Source organism: Dromiciops gliroides, chromosome 6 (assembly GCF_019393635.1).
Source record: "Dromiciops gliroides isolate mDroGli1 chromosome 6, mDroGli1.pri, whole genome shotgun sequence".
NCBI classification, from domain to species: Eukaryota; Metazoa; Chordata; class Mammalia; order Microbiotheria; family Microbiotheriidae; genus Dromiciops; species Dromiciops gliroides.
The window spans coordinates 165,098,390-165,126,348 of NC_057866.1; the positions used below are offsets into that span (position 1 = coordinate 165,098,390).

Sequence of the window (27,959 nt, forward strand, 5' to 3'; positions counted from 1 at the left end):
TCATTAAATGTCCATCTTTTCCCCTGAAAGAAAATGCACATTTTTGCTGGGTAATAGATTCTCGGCTGCAATCCAATCTCCTTTGCCTTCCGGGATATCATATTCCAAGCCTTGCGGTCCTTTAATGTTGAAGCTGCCAGGTCCTGAGCAATCCTGACTGTGGCTCCATGATATTTAAATTGCTTCTTTCTGGCTGCTTGGAGTATTTTCTCCTTCACCTGATAATTCTGGAATTTGGCTACAATATTCCTTGGAGTTTTCCTTTTGGGGTCTCTTTCAGGAGGTGATCGGTGGATTCTTTCAATGATGATTTTATCCTCTGATTCTATGATATCAGGGCAGTTCTCCTTAATAATTTCCTGGAATATGGTGTCTAGATTCTTTTTCTGGTCATGGCTTTCAGGCAGTCCAATGATTCTCAAATTGTCTCTCCTCAATCTGTTTTCCAGATCAGTTGTCTTTCCAATGAGGTATTTCATATTTTCTTCTATTTTTTCATTTTTTTTATTCTGCTTGACTGATTCTTGGTGTCTCATGGATTCCTTATCTTCCAACTGTCCCACTTTAATTTTTAAGGCATTATTTTCTTCAGTGAGATTATGCACCTTTTTTTCCATTTGGCTAAGTGAATTTTTTAAGGTATTGTTTTCTTCAGTGAGATTATGCAGCTTTTTTTCCATTTGGCCAAATGAATTTTTTAAGGCTTTGTTTTCTTCAGCTTCCTTTTCCAAGCTGCTGATTCTTTTTTCATAGTTTTTTTGTTTTGCTTTCATTTCTCTCCCCATTTTTTCTTCTACCTCTTGCAATTGATTATTAAAATCCTTTTTGAGCTCTTCCAGGAAGGCTTTTTGTTCTTGCGACCAATCCACCTTCCCTTGTGAGGCTTCAGATGTAGACAATTTGAGGCTATTGTCCTCATCTGAGTTTGTGTTGGCTTCTTCCCTATTGATACAGAAGCTCTCAATGGAGAGGGCTCTTTTTTGCTTCTTACTCATTATTGCAGCTTATTTATTTATTCTTTAAGTTGAGGTCTGCTCTGGGGGCACCAGGGTCCCTGTTTTGGGCTTCTTGTGCAGGTGTATAGGTGCTGTGTGACCGGGCTTTTACTCTGAGACCTTTATGGTGTGTGGAGATCCCCCGCCCTTCACTTCCTGTCTGATTGTGCTCGGCCAGCCAGGCGCCAGACCCTGGCGTCAGTGCAGGTAAGTTTTTCCACTGTCCTTCTTGGCCACCAGATTTTTGAACCAGGTTCCGGGAGCCTCAGTTGTTCGGCTGTGGCCCGCAGCTCCTGCTGACTTGCCCCGACCCCCTTGGCGCTGGGTTGCTGCCCTGCGCTGGGCCTCCCTTTTGCCCGAGTCAGACCGACCTTTTCCTGAAGTCTTCTAAATTATCTCTGGTTGGAGGACTGTGTCTCTCTGTCTCTTTGCAGGTTCTGTAGTTTCAGAATCCGTCCAGAGGCTTGATTTAATGTTCGTTTTGAGGGAACAGAAGGAGAGCTCAGGCAGCTTGCTGCTTCCTCTCCGCCATCTTGGCTCCGCCCCCCCCCCTCACTTCTTAACCTCCTTGCTGTCTTGTTTCTAACCTTAGCACTCAACTCAAACTATTTTCTCCAGAGTTAGTGATGATCTTTCTCAACAAGCCCAATGCTCTTTTTTCAGTTGTCACTCTTCTGTACATGCTCTGTATAGCATTTGACACTGCTCAATACCCTCTTGTCCTGTTCATTCCTCTCTGGTTTATCTTGTCACTATTCTCACTTAATTCTTTTCCAATTGATTTGACCGCTCTTTCCCAGCATCTTTTCATACAATCACTCATATCACAACCTGTAACTGTTAGGTACACACCAAGGCTCTGGCCCAGGCCCTCTTCTCCCTCTATAATTTTTTTCATGATCTCATCAGCTCCCCAGGGTTCAATCACTATCTGGATGCAACTGACTTCCAACTCTATACATCCAGCTGGAGTCTCCCCTAAAAGAGACATACATGGAAAGTAGTTTGACTGACTATAGGCTTAGACAAGAATCTCACACCATATACTACAATAAGTTTTAAATGGAAAAACTACCTAAACATAAAGGTTACTGAAGTCCTTGAGGACATGAACAATATATTACTTATCTAAGCACTTAGTGTTTGTTAAATTTATGAATAAAAAAGGTAGAGTGCTACAAAATAGTAGCACAAGGGCTAAATCTAAGTAGACCTAAACTTGCACAGAGTTCAGGGGTGAAGGCATTAAGAGCTTAGTGTAGTGACTGGCACATAATAGGCACTTAGTAAATGCTTTTTCCTTTCCCTTTATAGTTATTATCTTATTTTATCCTCATAACAACCCTGGGAGGTAGGTACTATTATGGTCTCCATTTTACAGTTTAGGAAACTGAAGCAGACAGAGGCTGTGACTAGCCTAGGGCCATGCATCCAGGCCTTACCACCTAGCTTAACACATTTATTTGAAAAATAAATACATTTTGGGCAGCTAGGTGGGGCAGTGGATAGAGCACCAGTCCTGGAGTCAGGAGGACCTGAGTTCAAATCCAGCCTCAGACACTTAACACTTACTAGCTATGTGACACTAGGCAAGTCACTTAACCCCAATTGCCTCATTAAAAATAAATACATAAACAGGATTAATGCAGAAACAGGATTAATGTTATTATGTGTGTATATATATATATATATCTATATGTATATGTATATAGATATATAGATATAACCTATATCAGATTACCTGCTGTCTAGGGGAGGGGGGAGGGAGGGGAAAAAATCTGAAATTGTAAAGCTTGTATAAACAAAAGTTGAGAACTATCTTTACATGTAACGGAAAAAATAAAATACCTTATATGTAAAAAAAATTAATAAATAAATACATAAATACAATTTGGGCTAATATAGTAAACTAAATTGTCAACAATTACACTGCTACTTTTACAGGACAGTAATATTAAGTTTTCTAACATGTTTCTAAGGATATAAAAGGATATTCTTAGAAAAATTCCTAAAATAGCTACCAATTCTGAAATATATATGATATGGAAATAAAAATGAAATTTTGTAAAAAAATTTCTTTACCTGTATAATACATTATACACATATGAAACAGATATATTTGAAATCATATCAAAAAGATATAATTTTCATATTATATCAAGATATTGAAGCCTGACTTTTAAGTCAAAAAAGTAGTCAGGAGTCTGGAATCTGAATGAATTGAAAACATGACTACTACTATTCTAGGCCCAGTCCTGCTCATGATTCCCCAGGCAAAAAAAAAAAAAAAAAAAAAAAAAGCCTAGTTATCTGCCAGATATTAAGGCAGTAAAAATGGAATTTTTCATTCGGAGGTGAAGGCAGAAAAAAAGAGGAAATAGAAAAGGTTCTGCAATTGATCTAGTTCTAAAGACTATATGGCTCACTACTTCATAACTTTCCAAGTATAAAACCCCAGTGTCAACTTAATAACAGGCCACAGTGAATAGGAAGTCCCACCAATAAGCAAACAACAGTTATCCCTGAGCTTGCAAACAGTTGGTGACAGTATGTAGCATAGAGAAAGTAATAGGCTGAAAGTCACATAATATTAAAAGAGGAGAGGAACAGAGGTCCCAAGAAAAGGAAGGATGCCACAAAGAGGGAACAAAGTGCATTAATCTCCTATTTAAATAGATTACTATGTAACAGGCAAAGGAAAGAACAAATACCAAATCTATTCAATATTTAACAAAACTTGGCTACTTTTAAATTGCTTCAAAATGTCCTAACCAATGTGATATTAATGACAAAGAATATAGTTCTTATTACAATATAAGATCTGGAATACCATCAATGGTTTGTTCAGCTTGCATAAGTCACAACTGATTGGACACAGTCCCTGTGGGCATGCCATTTCATCCAGACTGGACGGTTCATTAGTCATAATTACTATAACTGTACAGCAGAGACTGCAGTTTTATCTCATCATACATCTTTGATAAAGCTGCTTCAATTTCTGCTTCATCAGCATGTAAAGTTACATTATTGGAGTCTTATTTTCCCAATTGGTGATTAACAGAGGTTATGCTTCTAATCAAACATGCACTTGGTCTTCATCTTATACATCTAGGAAAGGCACAGATATGACCATCATTTGACCTTTCATTTAAAAATAAACTACCATGATGTTACGAATCTGAAACCAAAATCCATGTATTGCAGAAAAAAATTAAACAAAGGAATTTGCCTATATTAAAAGCAGATCGCTGCACTTATCTAAAGCGAGCCACTAACTCTATTTGCTAAAGTTTCTCATTAAACATTAAATTACACACCAAACATATTTATTGGTTTTAATTGTCATACCACAAAGAGTATTTCTTTCAAACAGTACTCTATAGAAAGAAACCATGTAGGCATCCAGAAAGCAAAGTGATAACAGAGGATTACTCAGGAAGGCTAAAGAACAGATGGGTAATAGATTTCGATGAATGCCAAATAGCACATTTCTTTCTTAAAAGAAAATGTTGCCAAAACATGGTTTGAAGGTAAAACATGATGAAGCTGATGCATTAAGGATTTTTTTTCTCCCCCTTCAGTTAGAGAAACAATAGGCCCTGTCTCACTATTTGCATGTGCAATATGTCCTCACTGTAGACCACATGAACAGTCATAATCGACAGTTACATGCAGGCACTGAGGCTGCAAAAATCCCAGAGTAATTAGTGTTGTCTGAATGCAATGACATCTGTGTTCTCATGGTCCTCGAGACCTGTCAGGCCAATAAGATGTATATGAAAAAATATGACAAGCATTGCAAATGCCCTTCTGAAAGGTCTCACTTTGGGGAAAAGCTGAAGAAATGACACATGCCACCTTTTTTTGGGTTAAGCTAATATATGTATCAGCTGAATCCTAGACTTAAAACTTACATACTTTAAAAGAGTCACACTGCATTTGACTATGGAGGATTTTCTCAGAATGTAGCAAAATAATATTAAAATAATACCCTGAAACAGAATATCCTTATTTTTTCAAAGTTTCATTAACATAAGATTAAATGTTTACTTAATGCATGGGTTTCAGTGAACCATGTACATGGCCAGAATCAAAATTACTTCCTTTCATGCACCAAAGTGAGTTATGTTTATGTAGAGATTCCTTGTGATATTTAATATAGGTATATTACCAGTCTCTCCTCTGTCACGCCCTACCTCCCCCCGCCCCTCAATGGAAAGGAAATAGTTCAGTATCATATATATTTATCTTTCTCATAATTGGGCTCAATATTACGTTATATTCACAAAGCTTTGTTTTAGAACACCTAATGCTTTTGCTTATTGGTGCCTACGGCCCCGGTCTCTCTCCAGGCTGTAGCAGTATGTTTGAGCATGCACTTGCACCAAGAAAGACATTAGTCATCATTAACAGAAGCACTGACACCAAATCTAAGTGCCTCTCCACAATGACCAAGTGGCAATCATCTTTCTCTTACACTGTCACTGCTGATTAGGATTTTCTTTCATGAAAATTTAATTTGTCCCCCCTTTCTGCAGCTTCTTTTTTTTTTAAACATTCCTGCAATAACATAGCATGCCGCCAAGACATTGCAAATGCAGCAAAAGAGGCTGTACCTGTAATGTAACCAAAGATAAAAAGATTCCAACTGCTCAGCTGGATCTTTTATCTTGTCAAACAGAAAAACACAGATGTAGTGAATGATGGCAGTGACAAGAGAAAAAATATGCATATATATGAATTGTATACAATTCCAAACAATTGATATTGCCTCAAAACTTAACTGATTCAAGCTAAATGAATAATATTTTCCCTTAAATATATTAATTTATATAACTCCTAAGCTTTGGAAACTCTAAAGCAATAACACTCCAGTATCAGTCCCCTCTAGCTACATGTTTTACTTGTGATCTCTTTTATAAAATAAGGAAAGGAGTGTTCAACTCAGACATTTCACTGCAACCTTAAGAAAATATTTAAACATCAATTCTTTCAGTGTGTGTCAACCTACTTTGTAGTTAAGTCAAACAAAGAAAATAATTTTTAGTTGTAGGAGACAAATGGAAATGATTCATTTGGCCATACAGGACATTCAGCAGCAAGGCAGAGCTGTTGCCTTAGAATCTTGTTCTGTATAATATCAGTGTTAAACAAGATACCAAAGGAATGAGTTATTTAAGGAAGTTTTTCAAAACATTTACTCTTCTGTTTTATTTCAATTTGTTTAAAGAGTTTTAAAAAGTGTAAGCACATGTTATTTTGCAAGCATCTCAGGGCAGCCTAAAGTCCTACTTTGGGGTATAAATACTCACATTTTTACTTTAGCAGGGTAACAAAATTAGGGATTGGATTTAAATTTAAAACATCTCTAATTTATCTTATACCTCTCATGAACATGTGCACTTTATGTCAAGAGCTGTTATTCTCTGTGTCTAAGTGAAAGTAAACGATATCCCCCTATTAAAATGAATGAGCCATGTGAAATGTTCTTTTAAAACAAAACAAAAAGCCTCACCTCATTTTAGATTCAGGATCAAACCATAATTCATCAAATCATAATCATTAAATTTCCCTCACTCATTGCTACTCTGTGCTACATAAAGTAATGTATAAAGGATTTGAGGGTCACAGTGGTTACTACTTAATTGCTAATACATCAAATTTACCAATGGTTCAAGTTGGATGTTTTTTCTTTTAAAAATGATTTCTAGCTACATAGTTTAAGATGAGAAGAGAAATTAAGATGGATTTTGAAGGGCAATCTCTAATTGTTGAACTTCTGTTGTAAGCATACCTTTGATTAAATGCAGAGCTAGTCCAGGATAAAACAAGACTATATCATGGCGATCTAACCTAATTATCCATGAAGAATATGCTTACATGTGATCCAACATTTCTGGTTTTCCCCTTGACTACAGAGTTACTGATATATTCAAAAGCTTAATACAAAATCCCATTTTTGTTGGTATATGCAATTATCTAGTTCGGAACCTAACAAGTCATAATGGTATGTATCTAGCCTTTTCCTGTACCTACACCAAGTTCAAATATAAAAGTTTAGCTCCATAACTCCTACCCTCAACCAACTCCTACCCCTACCAACCTCCAAGCTACTTGTCAGTGAAAGGTTGGGCGATTTATTGACCACCTCTGGATGCATACTGTCAGGGCTGAAGGAAATATGAGGGAGGGTTGTCGCTACTGTTCAGGAGCTCATTGATAATGACATACCTGCTTCTGTCACCCATTACCCATACTACAAACTACTTAGACCTAACTGAAAAATCAATAGTCTACTTGCACTGGTTCCTGTGGCTGCCTCCTTTGATTGTCAGCTCCTGTCTAGGGTCAGCACTTACATGAAAGGGGCTGTGACTGCCTGATGCTTTCAGGACAACCTAACGATATGAAACTAGCCAACAGAACAGTAAATTCTGTCTCCCTGCCCTCCTCATCAATTAGGCTTTGACTAGGCTTGCCTGTAGAAACCTGACCTTTTAAGTTTAGGTGAATATGGACTAGCTGAACACACCATTGCCCTCAGCACTGAGCCAGGAAATCCACTGACAGGTTAAACAAAACAGAAGGTTGTAACTGTCATAATTTGCATTGCACTTTCACGCCAACAAGGGTGTTATCAGTAGGGGCAAGCCCTGGAACACACAACTCCGGCACCCTTAAGTCACTCTACTCATAAATTTTCAAGTGAAGTGAGATAAAACATAAATTTACAAATAGCTATGCATTTCTAGTCCCTCATTCTTTCAAATTTGCACTTTGCAAACCCACAAAGTGCCTATCAACAATTCCCTTGGTACTCCAATCCCATTACTGATGGACTTCCAACAAACATGACACATGAGTAAAAATAACTCAAACATGCCAACAGGACAGAATGTAGAAGATAGGTAGATAGATAGATAGACAGACAGACAAACAGACAGACAGATATAGTGAGATGATAAATATAGAGATGAGATGACTGGCTAAATAGAAAGATGGGAGGGCTAGATAGAGACAGGAAAACCAGAAGTCACATTGATTCAACCATTTTTAACATGAGATGTTAGATTTCAATATATTTCCTTTGTCTATCTAGAAAAATACCCACAAGTTCAGCACAAACATGCAAGTTATCACGCATCTGCAAAGAGGTGTTGAAATTATTTCCTGCCAAATTACATGCATATACTATCTTTTACAGTTTGAAGGAAAACTAGGAACATCTGCAAAATAAAAGATGTTAACACTTTTATGCTTGTCAGATCATCTGATGAAAACAAGTAAAAGTATGAGAAAATGGTAAACTTTCCTTCCTTTGGTTACTCATATTTAAAGAATCATTCCACTGCTTGATCTGTATTTTAACAAAATATGAACACTGAAATCTAAATCTGTTTATAGTGTTGTGTCATCTCACTAAAGAGATTATTCATCATTTTGGAAACCAGTTAGTTAATTGTGAACCTGAGCCTTTTTTTTTTAGGTCTAAAACCAAAATGGACTTTTTCGTCTTAGTCAATGTGTCACAAAGCTTGATTGAGATCCCATTCAAAAATTGAAAACTGCTCCCCAATTCCTAGCATTCCAAAAAACAATATAGCTACTAATTCTCATTTAACTGTATCTATTCTTCTGTCTCTTCCAAATCACTCCCAACTCTCATCTAATAATCTCTACAAAATTACAAGAAATGTCAATGGCTATATGTATGCAAATATATGGTAGAAGGGCCCATTCAGTGTTGGCATTTTAACATCTAGCTTCTATTTATCAATCACCAAAATGTTAGAACACAATTCAACAAGCAACTACTTAATAATTTATCTGTCACTAGATTCTGGGCCCCTCTGATTTGTGGTTATTTGTTGTTTCTTATGTGCACTTGAAATACAAAGAAAAACAACTAGATGGAAATAATCTAACAATAACATTTCAATTCCATGCATGGCATGGTATATATAAATTCCTTTTAAGTCTTTTCCTCTAGGATTCTCCAAGTTGAAAGTCTTCAAACATCTATCCTAAAGAAGCAGCATGAGTCAAAACTTAATGCCTGAAAATGTTCTGAGATGAAAGTAATTTATAAATAGAAAATATTAATAAAACTTGGTTATTAACCAAGATATGTGTGGCTTAGGCTTAAAATTAAATTTGTTTCATTTATTTTAAAATAAATTCATGCAAAATCCCTACCCACTAAAGTAAAACTACCCATTAAAAACAAACAGTAGGCCTGAATGAGTCTGGAAGACACCTAATGTGATGATTAACTATGTATCTGGTGGCATGTCAAGTCCTTTTGCTGTGCCTATCTGATAGTAAAGTGAAAGGGCATGGACAGTGTCTAGTCCCAGCAAGCAAATCATTTGCAAACAGCCATAGCCATAGATCAAAGTTTTTTCTCTCTACCTAGAAGCTATTTAAACCCCACCAACTCAGAATTTCCAGCAGACAAAACCAATCAGAAAAATAAGAGAATGACTCCTTAGGATCCAGAGATAATAAAGGAAGATAGAAAGGAAAAAAGCAGAAAAGAAACAGACTGGCAGAGCCTTGAAAGCCATAGAGCGAGACAGCTGTTTTACATCCTAGCTTTACTTTAGATGGTTAAAAAAGTTTCCAACCCCTGGATCATCAAATACTATTTCAATTAAGCTACACAGATGTCTTCTCTATGTAATAGGAGCCAATAAGAGATGTGTTTTGTTTTGTTTTTCCACAACCATAAGAAATGGTAGAAATCTCTCTGCACATCACTTTTAAGTTCTTGTTCACACATAAAAAGAAGTTGGGGAAAAAACTTAAGAATGAGTATACTGTTTCTATGTTGAAGTCTGTACACAAAAAGTTATGGTTATGCATTTCCAATAGAAGTAACGAAACAAGGATCACAAAGCTTTATAATGAACAGGTGTCAAATCAATGCCAAAAAAGTAATGGGAGTAGGATGCCTTCACAAATTTGAAGAAAAGAAAGAGAGGCTTAAAAGGCTACTTTGCCCAGATTTAAGACATAAGCACCATAAAAAGCTATTTGAATGCTACCAACATGCTGATTTTCATGTCCTTCTTTGTTAACTATAGGTCCACACAAGAACATCCCCCAAATCATGAAGGAATAAAATGCCAGCAATTTGTTATTTTACCTAATTTGGGGCCAGTTTTATTAGGTTGGCAACAGCATTGTTACTAATAAGGCCAAGATCAAAGACTGGATTCCCTGAATGTATCTCTAATGCTAACCCTATCCAGCTAGTTTTAAAATGTATGCTACTGGTTACAATACTGGTTACAAGGGAAAGAAGGTGTTTGACTTTGAGCAAATCAGTTGTAACTACTGGAACTAACAACTCAAGGCATATTTCTTACCGATGATGGTCAATCAGCTCTTATGATTCTATTCTTTGCTCCACTTTTAGAATCAAGAATAAATGTAACACTTTCTCAAACTTTTGCTGGGGAGGACAAGAGGGAGGGCAATCAGGACCTGCGATTTCTTTGGTAGATGGAATACCTCAGAGAGGAAACTGATCTGGCCGCTATTCTGTAACTCATAGTACTGGAGAGTTAATAGTGTGGGGAGGGACCAAGGTTAATTGTGACTTGCTTAGGATCACAATGCCAGTAAATATCAGAGGCTAGACTAGATCTACCGAATGCTAAAGCCAGCTCTCTAGTCACTGAATTATATTACTATTATGTGTAGATTCATCAATCAGAAATGAGTACTATATCTCTTCCAATTCTAGTAAAAGTTAGTTTTCAAGAATAAATCAGTCACTATTAATATATTATAAAAAGCTTGATTGAGGATAAGAAAACATATACTATGTCTATATGTCTATTTAAATCTAAAGATACATATTTAACGAGTTGGATAGTAAAAAAAAAAAATGAAGGTGTCCACTTCACATTTTCTAAAAAATACTTAAAGGTATTGAGGAAACATAGGCCATTTTGTCTTTTTAATACAATGAAATTATGTATGCATAGATGTGTATATATATAGTAGCCAAGTGGCACAGTGGATAGAGGCCTGAAGTCAGCCAGTCCAATCCAGCCTCAGACATTTACTAGCTGTGTGACCCTGGGTAAGTCACTTAATCCTGTTTGCCTCAGTTTCCTCATCTGTAATATGAACAGGAGAAGGAAATGGCAAAACTACTCTTGTATCTTGACCAAGGAAACCCCAACTGGGATCACATATGTGCCTCTGTCTCTGTCTCTGTCTCTGTCTCCCTCCCTCCTCTGATGCCTCATCCAGAAGATGCGGAGGTGGCCCTGAATTCTTGAAGGTTATATCATGAAAGCACAAGCTCTGGAGATCCTCCTAAAATCAGAAAAGCCTTTGAGTATAGGTTCAGTTACAAGATGAACATCAGCTGTCTAAGGATTAGCCCAGCTATGCTTGAAGAAGCCAATCACTATATTGGCTACAAGGTATCAAGTTTTCAGCCATAGCAACTCTCAAAGACTAAATGTCATGGTGTTACCATCTGAAGAGAGTATTCATGATAATGGAATTGTAGCTTATTTGAGTTGCTGAATCATGTAAAAACATTTATTTTGTTAGCTTCCAATTAAAAACTATAGACTTTGTTTTTCTGCAATGCAAATACTTTACTTGATTGCTTTACAACTGATATTAAATTGTGCATAATTTAGTTAATACACTATTAATATACCAAGTTCTGGAAAAACTGAACAAAATCTCATCATAAACCCTAGTGACCCTTTTCTATACATAGCTTATTAGAATTACATAGCAATTCTAAAAAGTAAACAAATTAGAATTCTAAATAATTAGGTAATCCATGTATGTCCAAACATCACTATTTATATACACACCAAATAGAACTCCAAAGGTCCAGGAACAAACAGAAAATGCATAAAAACATCTGATTTGTCATCCTGTTGTACAATATATGTACTGTTGGATACTAAACTATGAGTTTTACTTGGATAACATTTTAAATATAATTTCTTTTTTAAAAAAAGTTCTTTGTTCATCAACCAAAAACATATATGGTTTTAAAAATTGGTGAATTCTAATGTAAAAGAGTTTAGCTCCTTCTAATAGCATGTTTGGCCTCTTAAAATGATTAGAAGTTTCAGAGTACTGTTAAAAATAAACATTAACTGATTACTCTAGATGAATACTAGGATATCAAACATCAAGAACTTAGAAACAATCCCTACCATACCCCCTTTTAAGTTTGGGGAATTTGATTACATAACAGATGCCCTTTAAACTAAAATATTGAAAAATTGACTTTTTTTTTACAGTTTAGATAGCATAACACTTATGAGCATTTCTTAGAAAACATATTCCAGCCATTGTAATATTATTACTTCCATTTCATCACCTAACACAGTTTTAAAAAATGTATTTAGGACACATTTAAATTTTCTTGTCTTAGTAGGTAGAATTCTTAAGTTGGAGGATTTCCATTTTAAAATGTCTTAAAGAAACATGATTATTAAGGAAGCCATCTGAGTATAATATTCAACAATCATAATAACAAAAAGGGAAAAAGTCTCCATGCAAAGGAAGAGTAATGATCTAGGAGAGTAAAAAATTTAAAAAAATTAAAATGAACATGCCTCCCCACCAAAAAAAAAAAATCAAAACCCCCACACATTTCTATAGAACATTTTAAAAGAAAAAAAGTAAGCAATCCAGTTATTTTACAATGCTTCTAAGATCTGCTGCTAGGAAACAAAATCAAATAGTTCAAGATTTATGTACTGCTCGTTAAAGGCTAGTGAAATACATATATTATTTCTACAGTAATTAAAAGAATAGATACCTTCCAAGTCTCCCAGGTATGATAAACTTCAGAAAGAATGACAGGGTTAACCCAGGAAATACAGTTCTAAGATCAGCAAATAATAAAAACAATCCACAATTTAAGAACTTTGCATTTTCTGGAAATATAAACAGGATTATAACTGTCAGGTCCACAAAAGCACTGACTTCAGCCTTTAGTTTGATTTTACTATTGAGAAACACAACATGTACTACTGAATCATTTCTTTTCAAATCTACACATCCCCTCTCGAAGTTTAAGCTTCATCGGTAGTGCAGAAATGTATAAAAATGACAAAGGGCATTAGTTCTTTTCCTATACTATTTTTCTAAAAATGGAAGTACAGAATTCTTTTTACAAAGCAGTTAAGCTGAAGCTGTTTGAAGGTGTTATCTAGGGAGAGAAAAAATCTGGAGGCAAGAAAATTATTACATTTTAGACTGTTAGGTTTGAGCAAGATTCTTAAAAAATCGAGTACAATGTTACCAAATAAATAATGAACTGTCATAACATTTATATATAACTTAATTGTCCATCATTTTTCAGTTTAAAATGTCTTAAATATTCTACCTCAGTGCACAGCAACAACCTTTGTACTATTTGGAGAACAGTCAACTCCTATACTTCCAAACCTTCTAAATCAAGACATTAAATGATAGATCCCAAAGTTATGTTGTATTCCAAATTTTCACTTGAATTGAGTGTCAAATTCTTCTGTATAATTATACAAATGCTTAAACAAAATTATCTATTTCAAATATCTTCCCATTCACAAACTGTTTACTTAAAAAGAAAAAAGGAGTAGAGTTAATAAAATCTTGTTTACTCAAAATCCAATATAAATATAAAACTAGGAAGCTAATCAAAAACTGTAATCCCTATGGGAAGATTGTGCGTGTGTGTAATTAATAGCTTAACTGATATAACTTTTATTCAAACTTCAAAGGGGCACACTTTTTAAATAAAATATTTTTTAAAATTAATAACTGGTTCCTAAAAGCATCCACCACCAAGCCCAGCACTTTCATCTAGCTACTATGACTCTTCATTATGATCAACCTAATACTGAGATACCTAAATCCGTACTACACACACCCCAGCAAAAAAAAAAATTAAACCACATTACCAACATTTCCCCCTCCCCCTTTCAAGCATCCTCTGCAGAAGAAATTCTCCCTAGCAAAACACCATTGCTCCAGGCAGCAGCATGCTGCTATTGGCACCGCCTAAACCAAACAAACAAGATGTTTAACAGTCAAATAAAATGTCCTGCAGCCTCCCTAATGAATTTGTCAAGGACCATCAGATCTCCCCCCACCCCCACCTTACTCCCTTGCCTCATTAACTCAAGTATGATGAGAAGGATTATAACTAGAGAATACAGATCAATTGGTCTGAAGACTTCAAGTGGCTTTTAGCCTTGAGAGTTTCCTTTCTCTCACTTGGTCCTTTTAATAGAATACAGTATCTCCTCCAGAAGGGGCTGCCACTTCGTTTTAATACACCATCAAGGAGCTGCTGATGGACTTCTATACTAACATACATAAAAGCAGAGGTGACAAGGGCTCTTCAATTACAGACTCCTTGGATACTGTTCCCCCTTCAATTATTCATCTTGGGGAAGAACTGATCCGCAAACACAGATGAAGCTGCTCTTAATGCAGGGCAGCCGCAAAGGCAAGGGGTTGGGGGCGGGGGGGGGGGGGCGCGGCTACGGGGGGGGGGGGTTGCATGGTGCTGTTTGCTGGAAGTGTTTAAGTTTATTGCTCAAATGATGTTTCTAATTAGTGCCCGGGCAATAAATTAAAGTCGGCTTTGTTTAACTGATTTATTATTTACTAGCACTCCTACCTCAGGATAAATTGGTAATGAATTGTTTTTAAATCAAAACATTTGTAACATTGTATCATCATTCAGCCTCTATGTAAAAGGAAGAAAAAAAAAACAGGGGAAATTGTAGTGGGAGTTGGAAACGTTTGGGTCGTTTGGCTAAGTAGTTGGGAGAATAAGAAGGTGGATCAGCAAGCCAGGATGGCTTGCGTGTGAGTATGTGTCTACACCGGATGCCTTTCCTCTCTCTATGCTGCTTCCACAGGCTCTGCTCTCTGCTCTCTGCCATTCCCAAAGAAGCCTGGGCTCCGGGCATGAAAGATAACGGGAGAAAGAGAAGACAGACAAAAGGGAGGAGAGGAGGGAGGAGAAAGAATAGAGACGCTCTCTACAGAAATCGCTATCAGCCAAGAGAAACTAGGTCCAGGCAGTCAGGTTGGAGGTTCCTCTGACCACTGCTCCCAGGAACAGAACGTGGTGCCCCGCCTAAGGGAAGAGACACAGAACCCCCGGGGCCTCAGCTGCTTCCCTCCTAGGGACAATGAGGGAAAGTAGGCCACTCTAAATGCACCCGCACCCTGGCTAGCCCAGTCATCCGTCTTCTCAGAGTAACTGCCTTCCAGAGGAACTGGGACATGGGACTCTGGGGTCTGGTTTGACAACTTCCCTAAGGAAAGTGGCCTTCTCCGCCCGTTAATAATTCCCAGAGTGCGGGTATGACGGAGAAATGAATAACCCTGTTCCTAGTAACAGGTCAGGGTTTCCCACCCTCGCTCACTAACTTCGAAGTCGCTTCCTTTCCATTCGTTCTGTTGCACTTCTCTCCCAGCCCTCTCAAACTACGCTCTACCACGGCCTCGGTAGTTCAACAGTGCACAGTGCTGCACGGTGCTGCCTCCTCCAGTGATGCGCTAGGCAGAGAGCCCACGCCGGCGCGCGTGACGGTCCCAGACACCCAAAGTCACCGTGTTCCAACTGTCGGAAACGCCCTCCTTCCCCACTGCTTTTCACTACAAACAATACACATAAAAATATAATCCCACCTTCCAAATTAAGTCTGCTAGTTCTGGTCACTAGCTAGTTCTAAAGCACTTAAGGGGGAGAAGTGAGGGTGGTAGTGATAAGTAAGTTAGGGAGGCTGGGGGCGCCTACCACAGACCCTGGAGGAGAGAATGCCAAAGCCTTGAGTTCCACTCGTCCCAGTCTAACGCAGAGGGGCTGTTTTCGAAATTCGTTCAGCTCCGGCATTTAGTTCAAGTCACCAGATTCTTAGTGCTATTCGCTCAACTTTCTAATGCACTGCTAAGTATTCATAAGTAAAACCTAGTGATGAACCCGCATCAATCCAGTGGATTCTTATTCCTGTGAATTCACCCAAGGTCATCTGCCTAGATAAAAGTCAGATGACCCTTCCCCAACAATCTAACTAAAATAGACCTGTCTATCCTCTGGGTGTATAGTTTGTTTTAAAGGCATCGGAGTCACGCTGCTCCCCAGGTTTGGTTTTAAGATTCCACACTTCTAAACAAACTAAAAATGCCTTTCATTCAAATCTTCCCCAACTAAAACTACCCGATTACCTTAGTGAGTGTGTAGTTTTGATGAACAACGGCAAGGACTGGGGAATTTTTTTTAACCACATTTTTTAAAAGTTATAGGATATCAGAATTTAACTTTGTAAAGATGACATAAGAAATGCAAGTGGTTTTATGCAGACTGAATGTGCACACGATTCTTCAACTGTTAGTTTTTAAAGCAAGTTCATTTCAAAATAAGTTACTTTTACAATTCATAATTAGTTCTACCTAAGAAACTCAATACGATTTAAAATATTCTCAAAGTATAGGGGATTCCAGTAGTAGTGTATTTTTTTTAAGTTTAACTGGTTTAGACTTTAATATTGTGTGCTACTTCAGTAGTATGGTCAAAATATTTACTGAGATTAAAAGACAGAGATTAAGGATATTTTGTAGTAATTATACCATAATAAATAGAAAGATAACGGGACAAAACATCACTAAGTAAAATGAGATGCGTTTAACTATTTTGCCCCACTCACTTTCTCTGCAGGTTCTTGATTTTAGTTAAAGATGTATTTTCAGGGCTAAAATCATACCTAAAATTTTTTCTCCTTCTCCCCGACCTCCAGCTACATTTCTCTGCAGCAATGAGGAGGGGGATGGAAGACTTTAGGGAAGGAGAAAAAAGATAAAAATAATTGCCCTGTCCCATATCCCCTACTTCCCCATCAAACTGATTTATATAACGTGGCTTACATCTTGTCCTTGCACGTTGGTAGAAATGCAAAAAACCACCCCAAAACAAAACAAAAAACCCTTGCACCTTTCTAAACCTGTACCATTCTTTGGCCCCCTCCCCACTTTACATTCCAGCCATCTCCAATGCAGTTTTACTTTTTAGCAACTGACTAGGACTATCCCTTCAACCCCCTCCCCACCCAACCCCCATCCCCATCAGGGGGTAGTGATATGTATGAACATGAATTCTTTGGAGTCTGCATATGGCTTTACAATCTCCTCTTCTTTCTCTACTTCTCCTTGCCCCCTTTCTCCATCACGTGAAGTGCTGGTAGCTACCCGGTTCTAACGTGCATATATCCTCTTTAGGATTGGCTGCGGCAGTGACAGCTCGGACTGCGATTGTATGATCTGACGCTCCACCCCCTTCACGATGGCCCTGGGACCATTCATAAACTAAACAACTCCAGCAAACCTCGAGACAGAGAGAGAGAGAGAGAGAGAGAGAGAGAGGCTGAGACTCGCACACCAGAGTGAAAGGGGGAGGGGGGGTGAAGGAGACAGAGACAGCAGGAAAGAGACAGAGATAGAGCCAGAGAGATAGGAGCAGGCTGAAGAGAGGGACGGGGGTAGGAAGAGAGACAGAAACAGAGGCTCTCTCTGAATGCAACATAAAGGGGGAGGAGAAGAAAAACCCAGGGCCATAACAACTACACCCCAGATGCGACGCAAGCAACAACTTCGTCAAGATAACACAGATTCTGTGAGAGACAAAATTATAAATTGCAAAATAGAAATGAATCTCAAACAACTTCCACCCGTTTGTACCTAGAGAAAGACAAGATATCCTTTCGAATCAAACAAATTGGGTCCAGAAAACGCCTCCAGCAGGAAAAGAAGGAAAACACAACAACATCAGAAGCGCTCCAAGAGGCAGAGCAAACACTGAAAGCAGCGCACCTCCTGTGAACCTCGGATGCTGCCATGGACTGAGTTGCACTTTTCCGCCCAGAGCATTAATTACAGCCTTTTCTTCTGAATTTGGAGGAGGGATAAAACAGAGTGTAAACTCTCTCAATCCCATCGGGCCTTATTAGACTGAGGACTTCTTGCATCCTTGGAGATAAGTTTTCCAATGAACCATTCAGCCCATATTGATATTTAGCCTTTTTTTTCTTTTAAAGGCTGCACTTAGCACTTAAAAGACGGGCGTTTCCAAGTTTGCTGGAACTGTCTCTTTTACCAACAAGGTTTTTGGCTTAAAATTCAATCCCTTTGGGAAGTAAGCCTGGATCCTTTTGCATACCTATAACTGCCCCCAGAAAACTTCGTTTTGAAAATCAAAAGAAGTAACAACAACCGAACGCTATTTCAGGTACTTTAATTTTTTTTAATCACTTTTCTACGAGGAGGAGGGAATAACAGATAAAGAAGTGGAGTGAGAAAGGAAGGGGAGCCAGAGATAGCAGCCCCACAGCTGGGGTGGAAAATAAGAGGAAAGTGAAATTGGAGGGGGGGGGGGGGAGTTGGAGTAAGTGGTTGCCTTTTTTTGCAAGCCACAGGGCTACCACCAGTGAGTGAACCTTGGATCCCTCAACGTACTGCGAGACGCCGGTGTATAGCCCGGACCTGTGCCCCAACATGATCGCGGCTCAGGCCAAGCTGGTGTACCAGCTCAATAAGTACTACACAGAGCGCTGTCAGGCGCGCAAGGCGGCAATTGCCAAGACGATCCGAGAGGTCTGTAAAGTGGTCTCCGATGTGCTTAAGGAAGTGGAGGTGCAAGAGCCTCGATTCATCAGCTCCCTGAGTGAGATCGATGCCCGATATGAAGGGCTGGAAGTCATCTCCCCCACCGAGTTCGAGGTGGTGCTCTACCTAAACCAGATGGGCGTTTTCAACTTCGTGGACGACGGCTCGCTGCCCGGCTGTGCAGTCCTCAAGCTGAGTGACGGTCGAAAGAGAAGCATGTCTCTCTGGGTGGAGTTCATCACCGCATCAGGCTACCTCTCGGCGCGCAAGATCCGCTCACGCTTCCAGACGCTGGTGGCTCAGGCAGTAGACAAGTGCAGCTATCGGGACGTAGTGAAAATGATTGCGGACACTAGCGAGGTGAAGTTGCGCATCCGGGAGCGCTATGTGGTGCAAATCACGCCGGCGTTCAAGTGCACTGGGATCTGGCCCCGCAGCGCGGCCCAGTGGCCTATGCCGCACATTCCTTGGCCTGGCCCCAACCGGGTGGCAGAGGTCAAGGCCGAAGGGTTCAACTTGCTCTCCAAGGAGTGCTACTCCTTGACAGGCAAGCAGAGTTCGGCGGAGAGTGACGCCTGGGTGCTTCAGTTCGGAGAAGCTGAAAACCGACTGCTGATGGGAGGCTGCCGGAACAAGTGCTTATCAGTGCTGAAGACTCTGCGGGACCGTCACCTGGAGCTGCCAGGCCAGCCGCTCAACAATTATCACATGAAAACGTTGCTGCTGTATGAGTGCGAGAAACACCCTCGGGAAACTGACTGGGACGAAGCGTGCCTAGGAGACAGGCTCAACGGCATCCTGCTGCAGCTCATCTCGTGTCTGCAGTGCCGACGATGCCCCCACTATTTTTTGCCCAATCTCGACCTCTTTCAGGGCAAGCCTCATTCGGCTCTGGAGAGCGCAGCTAAACAGACCTGGAGGTTGGCCAGAGAGATTCTCACCAATCCCAAAAGCCTGGATAAATTATAGGGTGGTGGAAACTACTTAGAAAAACAAGAACAACATACTCCTATCACATTGCAGAAAAACAAAAACTCCAAAACACACATTTTTATTTAATCACCAAGCAAGAAGGAAAAAAATCCTAACCACCAGATAGAAGAACATTTAAAAAACAAATCATCTTGTACAGGAGTGATCTTTCTTCCAAAAAAAAAAATGTGAATTTAAAAGATCACACAAAAGAAGCATTCGGACTTTGCCACAACAAAACGAAACCCAAGGTACATTTTCAAATCCATGTATAGTAGTCTTTTCCTCCTTTTATCTCCTCTATTTTGTTTTTGTTTGCCTGAATGTTGTCACCAAGTGAAAAAAAATTATTTAACTATATGTACAAATTTCTCTTTTAAAAGTTTTACTGATGTTAAATGTATTTCAGTGCCAACGTCAGCTTATGTGCCCTTCTCTCTCTTGCACCTCTATCCTCACCCTAAACCCACTTGTTGAAAACAGTAATAAAATATTACTTTAACTTTGCATCGACTTTTGTGGATTGTTTTTAAACAGGGCAGGTGAAATGTCAAATAAAGAACAGAATTTTTGAAGCTAAAGTATGCAGAATCAAACCAAAGTCTGATCTTTACCATTCACAAAAATAGTTGTAATCTTGCAGAACGCATCCTGCTAATTTATTTTAGGCTTAAGGCTGTGCTTTAAGACAGATAAATATTAATATATCTGCATATACATATATATTCAACCTTAATTGGTAAATGTGATTCATTCACATTAAAAATTAATATATTTGCTTTCTTATCCCAAAACGAAAAAAAAAACTATTTCAGTTTGACTTTGAAATGCAAGGAAACATTTATAGATCTTCTCTGAATTATTAATGCTGTTAGTTGATTTTCTCCCCTATAATCATTTATCCTCTCCAGGCTTTTAAGTAAATAATAAAACTTAGCAATGTATCAGACAACCATACCAATAAAACACAAAAATGCAATAGTTATAAATGGGAAAGAGAAATACAATTTTCTTGAGTCCTTATAGTATTCTTTTTTTTTTTGACTATTTAAACTTTAAAATAGCTAACCTTATATTTCATTCCACTACAAAATGATTACTGGTTTATTTTGCTGAAGGTAATTATTTTGCTGAGGGTGTATTGAAGGTATTTAGAGGCAATTAAAATTGAAAATATGGGATATATATTTGATGCATAAGAAAAAAACTTCTATAAATTTAGAACAAAATTACTTCAAAGTCTTGGAATATATCTGAAAAAGTATGGGAGAAATATATTGTTCAATTTTAGGAGAGTTCTATTATATTGCCTCCTATCAAAACCACACTTAAAATAATCACCAAACTGAAAATATGCTTAGGTATAATTATGTCAAATATTTTTATTCAGTATTTAAGTTTGTACCTCAAACTTGCAAAGTGACTTAATTCTTAATTTCTAAGAAATGCAAGAAAGTAAAGTAGAAACAAACTTTTTATTTGGACACAAATCAAAAGCCTAAAGCAAGAGACTTGGGATTAAAGTCCACTTTGAGTTCTGAAAACATGGCTCACCTAATAAAAATGGGTTTAGCTTGCAGGGATTACTGTTTCTTAGTTTAAAACAAAATAAAACATACTCCTAGATGAAAAATATAAATTTGTGATCTTGTCAGAGTTGAACTTATTTCCACTCTAAAGGCATGGTTTACTTTAAAAAAAGAAACCTAGGCTCACTTTTTCATTTTTATGATTCAGACAAATACTAAGAGAATTTTTAAAAATCATCAGTTATATATATATATATTCTAATACAAATATAGTATTACTCTTGGGAATATTTTCTAAACCACTTGTAAATAAAAATAACTTAAATTTATGTAGTTTTGCAAAATGCTTTCCTCACCATTGATCCTATAAAGTAGGTAAGTGTTAGCAGATAACTAATGATTAGGGGAGGACAAGTAAGCTCGTAGAAGAGCTGAAAACAAAAAATGGCCAACTTTTTACTTCTTGATTAATTTGCCAACACCTGGAGCCACCCACTTTTTCCCTTAAGTAGAAAGACAATCTTTAAGGCTTCATGGTCTTTACATTTTCAAAAATTTCCAGAACTTAATTTTTAGTTTTGTAAATCTGTACTTTTCCTACCTCTTTCAATTTAATACAAACCACTGACCTAAGAAAAAATAAGTTTATCATATACACGTCTTGACTTTAGTTCTCTAACTTACCAAAAACAGACACCACCCAGGCCTCTAAACTCAAAAGTTCAAATACTATTAAGCTAGAAAATGAATTTTAAAACAAAAATTCACACTTCTTTTTTCTAGTCCCAGACTGTAATCCCTGCTAGACATTTTAGCCAGGTTGCAGTGGTTCATCGTGGTCTTTGGGGATCCTAAAAGCTGCTCAATCCCTAACAAGCAACAATGAAAGAGAAATTAAATGATGCTGGACAGAATACAACAGAAAAACAGAAAGTACAGCTGTTCTCAAAGCTGTTCCAATGACACCAGACATAAGAGGACTCTTGGCCTAAGAAGGGGCCCATTCCAATACCTGTTCATTGACCTGGTATTGTATGCTGACTTGCCAACTACCAGTAATTATAAAATTCAAGTAATTTTTCAAGTTAAAAGCCCTTCTCCTATCAATTTTAACTACACTTTAACTACACAATGAAATCCAAAGAGCTCATCAATGCATCAAAATTGCCTAATTTATGTCCTTGATTTAAAAGGATATAATCAGGCTTTTCCTTTCAGTATCTCCAAAAATTCAAATTTCAAATACTCTTCTGTCCAGTGTCAGAATCAAACTCTTTTTCTAATTCCTTCTTGTCACACCCGTTCCTTCTAAATAAAGGCATTGGAACAAAGGGTTGAACATACTAAAGATTTAAATTGAAATGTTATAAAATTTTTCATGGCTCTTGCAGGGACTTTTTTTAAGCTTTAATAACAGCACCATAACAAACCCAAAGAACTTCCTCTACCTAAACTCCTTCCCCTGTCTAAACCCAAGATAAATATTTGTTGTAAAAGTTTGCTTTGTTTAAGACTGCCCTGATACTCTTCCAAACACCTTATTCCTTGGCAGAGCTTATTCTTTTTTTTTTTTAATCTTTCCTAAGAAAAGGTTGCTGTTCAGAAATAGAAATTTAAACATTCAACTTTATAAAAATAAAATAAATATAATTTTAAATCTTCCTCCTAGCTTTATGGCTGTTCCCATAGCCTAAATGAGTAAAAAAAAAGTTAGATGGGTCTGAAAAATAATTTTTTAAAATATTAAATATTTTTTGGTTTAAATTTCAGAAACTACACACAGTGCCTTATTAAAATCTACAATATACCATAGGAAACATGTATTACAAAAAAGGAATTGAAAATACTAAGTCAAAGAGACAAAACAAAAGCAATATATTGGAATTATATAAAAAAAATAAAGGCTAAACAAATGATCACAACCTTTTGAACTCTGCAATCTCAGGTTCCCGTTATCTTTATATAAGTTATATCCATGAAACTCCCCATCCTCACCCTTATAGTAAGTTAATTAACACTAGATCTAAGGGAAAATTATTAACATAATAATACTAAAATATGCAGTAAGTGAAACTCAAGATTATAAGGGAAAATGGGGCTTACAAGCAAGCAGAGAATATAACTTAGTGAAAAATTTAAATTAAGTCTTAGAATTTAGCTGGGCGTTTCCCTTGCCTTTCCTTACCCTCCTCTACTCCTTCCCCACACTTCCCCCCCCCAAACCCCTAAACAACCCAATAAAGGGGTTAGGGGTGGGGAACCCAGCTATCACCATGACCAAACAGGAAGGTCGGAGAGTGGTGAGAAGATATGATATTACATTTGTCCTCTTCTTACCTTGGGGTCAATTTTCTTGAAGTTCGGCTCTTCTTCATCAACTTCAAAATAGAGTTCAGAGGAGGTGATGGAAAGAGTGCCCTTCACCACCACAGAAGGGGCCACAAGTTGAGCGGGTGTGCTCAAGCTAACAGGACCTGTCGAATGCAGAAAGAAAACATCAGATGTGTAAGAATCTTGTTTAGAAATGTAATTCTTTCTGATTCTCACCATAACTACTTAGTGTCTCCCTACCCCCCCCCCCAATATTCTGTTGGACTCTATCCTCCTCCAACAATGCAAAGACTTCTAGACCCTTGGGCCTATAACAGCTGGTTAATGATCCTGGTAAATTGGTATGCAATTGCTTTGTAGTGAGTATGCAATGCCCATAGTCAGATAGAATTTGATTCTACTATTCATTCACATTTCACATCAGGAGCAAGCCCCAGGCTGCCAACCAGCAAGTAGCCATTACTGAAGCAGTAACTACGGAAATAGAGACGACTAAGCAGGCTTCCAAGCCAAGGGCTTCAGTTCTCAGATTCTAACTCGGGCTAGATCACAAAAGATCAGCTCTTTAGTGAAGTTAAGTAATGTCATCCCCATCACTGCATTCTCTGCAGTCTGAGTGCTAGCTATGAAAATCTCATGTTTCATCTAAACTAACCTTCATGAAAAGAATTATAAAAATGCCACTTTAGTATACCTTCCACTCCACTGTTAAATATTGTTCAGTGGTTCCAAAGACAGTATTAATGTAGTTTGGGGATTCGGGGATTAAACAGCTGGAGGGTGGGTTTCCAACTGAATGAATTTTTATTGGAATAATCAAATCTCCACAGGGTTTATCAAAGAGACAAATCAGATTGCTACTGAAAACAATGGAATCACTACAGACCTAACAGTCTGCAGTCTATAGACACAAACCTAAAAAAAGGAGGGACACATTATATGTGATACACAGTATATGGGGCACACACATATAAAAGATAATCATGTAAATTTGCTTACTCTGTATTTCAGGTTTATTTTTTAAAGAAAACTAAAAATATGAAGTCAATTCCTGATTGCTCAAATTCTTTGTGGTATAAAAAAGCAACATGAGTGATACTTAAAAATTTTGAATTAATACAGTAGTACAACTACTCAGGCAATCAATGAGTGAATAACTGCCCCCAAATTCAGATGAACTGTCATTTCCATCGATTGTTAGAACAGTGATGGTCTTTAATCTAACATCAATCTTAATGTGCGCCAGAAGGACAATAGAAGGGATGCTCTACTGAGAGCAGAGCAGGCTTTGCCCCCTATTCCCAATGTACAAATACATTGTGTTTGCAGATGGGCAGCAGATAGCGGTAGAACGGCCATGATTTCCCTAAGCTCACCCCTATAAATGGATGAAATAAGCAGCTATGTGTTCTTTTGCTGTCTCCTTTTGCCCTCTGTACATTAGCATGTAATCCAGAGGAGAAATAACATTTTTTCAATCACTCTCAGACATTCAATTATGGGGTGAGCAGACAGCTGCAGGATCCAGGGCAGCCCAGGTCCTACAGAAGACCCCTGACAATTTCCACTTCATTTCTAACCCACACCACTTTATTAGTGAGGATTACTTCTTAATCCTATTGCCATTGTCAAGATTATATAATTAAACTCCCCTTTCACCTCTATTACAGTATGAATGTATTACCAGAAGCTGGAATAGAAGCATAATAAAAGAGGAGGAAATGGGCGGTGGGGTTTTGAAGGAAGGGTCTAGATAGAGAGGGACAATTCCTCTTCTCCCTGCCACTGGGGGAGGGAGGGAGGAGGAAAGGAACAAAAGTCACAGGGCATAATGCTCTCATTAATTTTATTTCATTTCACTGAGAATTATATAGCCTTCATTACAGACTACATACCCTATCTTGCTTCCTGTTTTCCTTGATCAAACAGCATATAGCGAAGTTAAAAATGTGCTCACGAACAATAGGTTCAGGTTTTAGATTTACCAGAGGAGATTATACTGGAGATTATTTTCCAGGTAAAAAAAAAAATAATCCTGGACCCATTTCCATCTTATTGCTTTCCTTTCTTACTGAAAGAGCTATAGGCAATTGAGGAACAAAGCCATTTAGTGAAATATTAAAATGCCACAAAAAGGAAAACCAATATACTGCTGGGTATCCATCCTCTACTGCTTCCACTCTGTCCTGGAAGCAAAGCTGAGAATTTGGAAGTTATAATCATGCTGAAAAACCTAGCTTCGGAAAGCCAGAAGGTTCTGTGACAATGCAGTGTCACTAGCTTCTTGGAACAGAATTTGTCTTGTTTTTGCTTTATATAGAGAAGCTAAATGTAAAGAGAAAGCACAATTAGTCAAAATCAATTTATCAAAGCCAACCTTTTACTCCAGGACTAGGTTTGTTTACAAACTACTTACCTAAGCAGACTTTTAGAGTTATTAGACAGCAAGGCCCTCAATGATGAGTGGGAGAGGGTATTTTTTGTTGTTTTGAAAAGAGAGGGGAAAAAATTGCTTCTCCAAATGAAAGCCTTTAACCATAAAAAAGAGAAATTAAGCCAAAGACAGTGACAATATTTGTTGGGGGAGGTGCCGAATTAGTAGTTCATAGTAGAAAAAGTCAATAGATAATAGAATTCAATAGAAACAATAGATAGTGTGATGATAATGGGGGAAAACATTGGAAACAAAAACAATCTTACAACTTAAAATGTAGGAGGCGGCCCATACTTTCTAAATAACCCTTGGCGGTCATAACTAAAAAACATAGTAATGCTTCATAAATTGATGGGCAATCTAGTTTGAATATTTGTGTAAGTGCAGAATTTACCGGTAAGATTCTCTAAGTCTTTCTCCTCCACAGATGACAGGGTATCATCATCGCCGTCCAAGAGAATCTCACTTTCTGAGTTCTGATTTCCTAAAGCCTGACTCTTGATGGACTGTTTTCCTTTAGCAAGGATATCTTCATCTGAAGCTGAAATGAAAAAGAAACAGGGCTGTCCATCAGCTTAGGGAAGGAGACAGTGGCCAAAAGTAGGATGGTAGGGGTAAAACTTTGAAATAAGGGAAGGTTGTGGTCGAAGATGATCACTTGTACTGGGAGAATTACTCACACAGAGACACACACACACACACAGTGGTTAGGACAGCACCCAGGTATGAATGACAAAGTCTATTTCTCAAATCTAGTCTAACAGTACCCTGAAGAATACTTATCCCATTAAACTCAACCTCAGAACCAGTGACTTTTCACCATTTATTTATTTATAGTTTTAAAGAAAAGGGGGATTGAAAACCAGCACTTCCTGAGATATGAGGAAGTGGGAGGGAAGAGGGGGAGAGAATCTCCAGTTCCAAGTCCATAGCTACCAGGAAAATCATTTCCGTTTTTCATAAGGAATTTGGGGAGTAAGGTGGGGAAACTTCATTGTGTGAATAACACAACAGACAGATGCATTTGGAGTTAAGAGACAAATCAAGAAGTGAGATAAGGTAAGAAGGGTGGCTGAGGCCTTGGGACCCTAGTCTGATCATGCTGCTTCCCATGGAGACTGGACAGATGAATCAGTGGCACTAATGAAGCCACTGGTTCCTATCAACTCACATCTCCTTTCTCCATCCTCCCTGCCAGCTCCACAGAGCTACAGTAGTTTCTCCTAAGATACAAGGCTAGCAAACCAGAGGAGCAAAAGCCATCTCTCCAGGCAGTTAAACTAAAGGGCTGAGGCGCCCTGGGGGTAAACACAACAGAAAAGGCTTGGCAGGCTAGGGAAGCCTCTACAAATGCACTAGCAGAAAAGAGCCATGCCCATTTTCTCAGGACGTGTGACAAGGCAGCAGGAGGGAGGAAGAGAGAAGCAAACACACAAATCTCTGCAATCTGCAAAGGAGGAGCTCTGGGGGGCGCCGACAGCCAACAATGAGACTAGGAGAAGGAACAGAAGAGTCAGTGGAAGTAACTGGAAGAAATAATCTGGGGACTAGAAATGAAAACCAGAACTTCAAATACTGCAAGCTTCTAACTCAACTACTGAGCAGAGGGTGTAGATACCTGCATGATTGGGAGGGATAGAACCAATTTCATGGACCATCAGAAAATATGCTATCTTAAAGATTTTGAACAAAGGCCAGACTATGTTTCTAGTGCATAGAAAATCCTATAAACCCATGTGAAAAAAGGCAGGTTTAGGATCTTCATTGTAGAGCCCCGAAATCTCGTGCTCACATCAATCTAGTCCCTGGAGCTGGTGCACCTGACTCCTTGAACCAAAGGCATAAGCTTTCCCTGGAGAAAAACTGAAGAGATTCAGCCCAGTGCAAACAAGTTCCCAAGAATTGAGGTGGAGTCAGACGGTACTAAATGCATGTTTTATTGAAATAAACGAATCTAATGGGTTTTAAACATATAAACTGTAGCACAGGTAGGCAAACTGATTCAATTAATCTCTTTGGGACTCAGTTTCTTTCTCTGTAAAATGG

General features: G+C 38.1%; 2 protein-coding genes across 2 annotated transcripts in view; one reads left to right on the forward strand and one right to left on the reverse strand.

The window, feature by feature from the left end:
• Nucleotides 1-27,959, reverse strand: part of LRBA (LPS responsive beige-like anchor protein) — a 762,673-nt gene that overhangs the window by 295,316 nt on the left and 439,398 nt on the right. Inside the window, 2 exon segments of the mRNA XM_043969784.1 lie at nt 23,486-23,622; nt 26,308-26,454. Coding sequence (XP_043825719.1) covers nt 23,486-23,622; nt 26,308-26,454 — 284 coding nt within the window.
• MAB21L2 (mab-21 like 2) lies at nt 17,364-20,123 on the forward strand. The gene has a single exon (XM_043969787.1). The coding sequence runs from the start codon at nt 18,537-18,539 to the stop codon at nt 19,614-19,616; it is 1,080 nt and encodes a 359-aa protein (XP_043825722.1). The 5' UTR covers nt 17,364-18,536; the 3' UTR covers nt 19,617-20,123.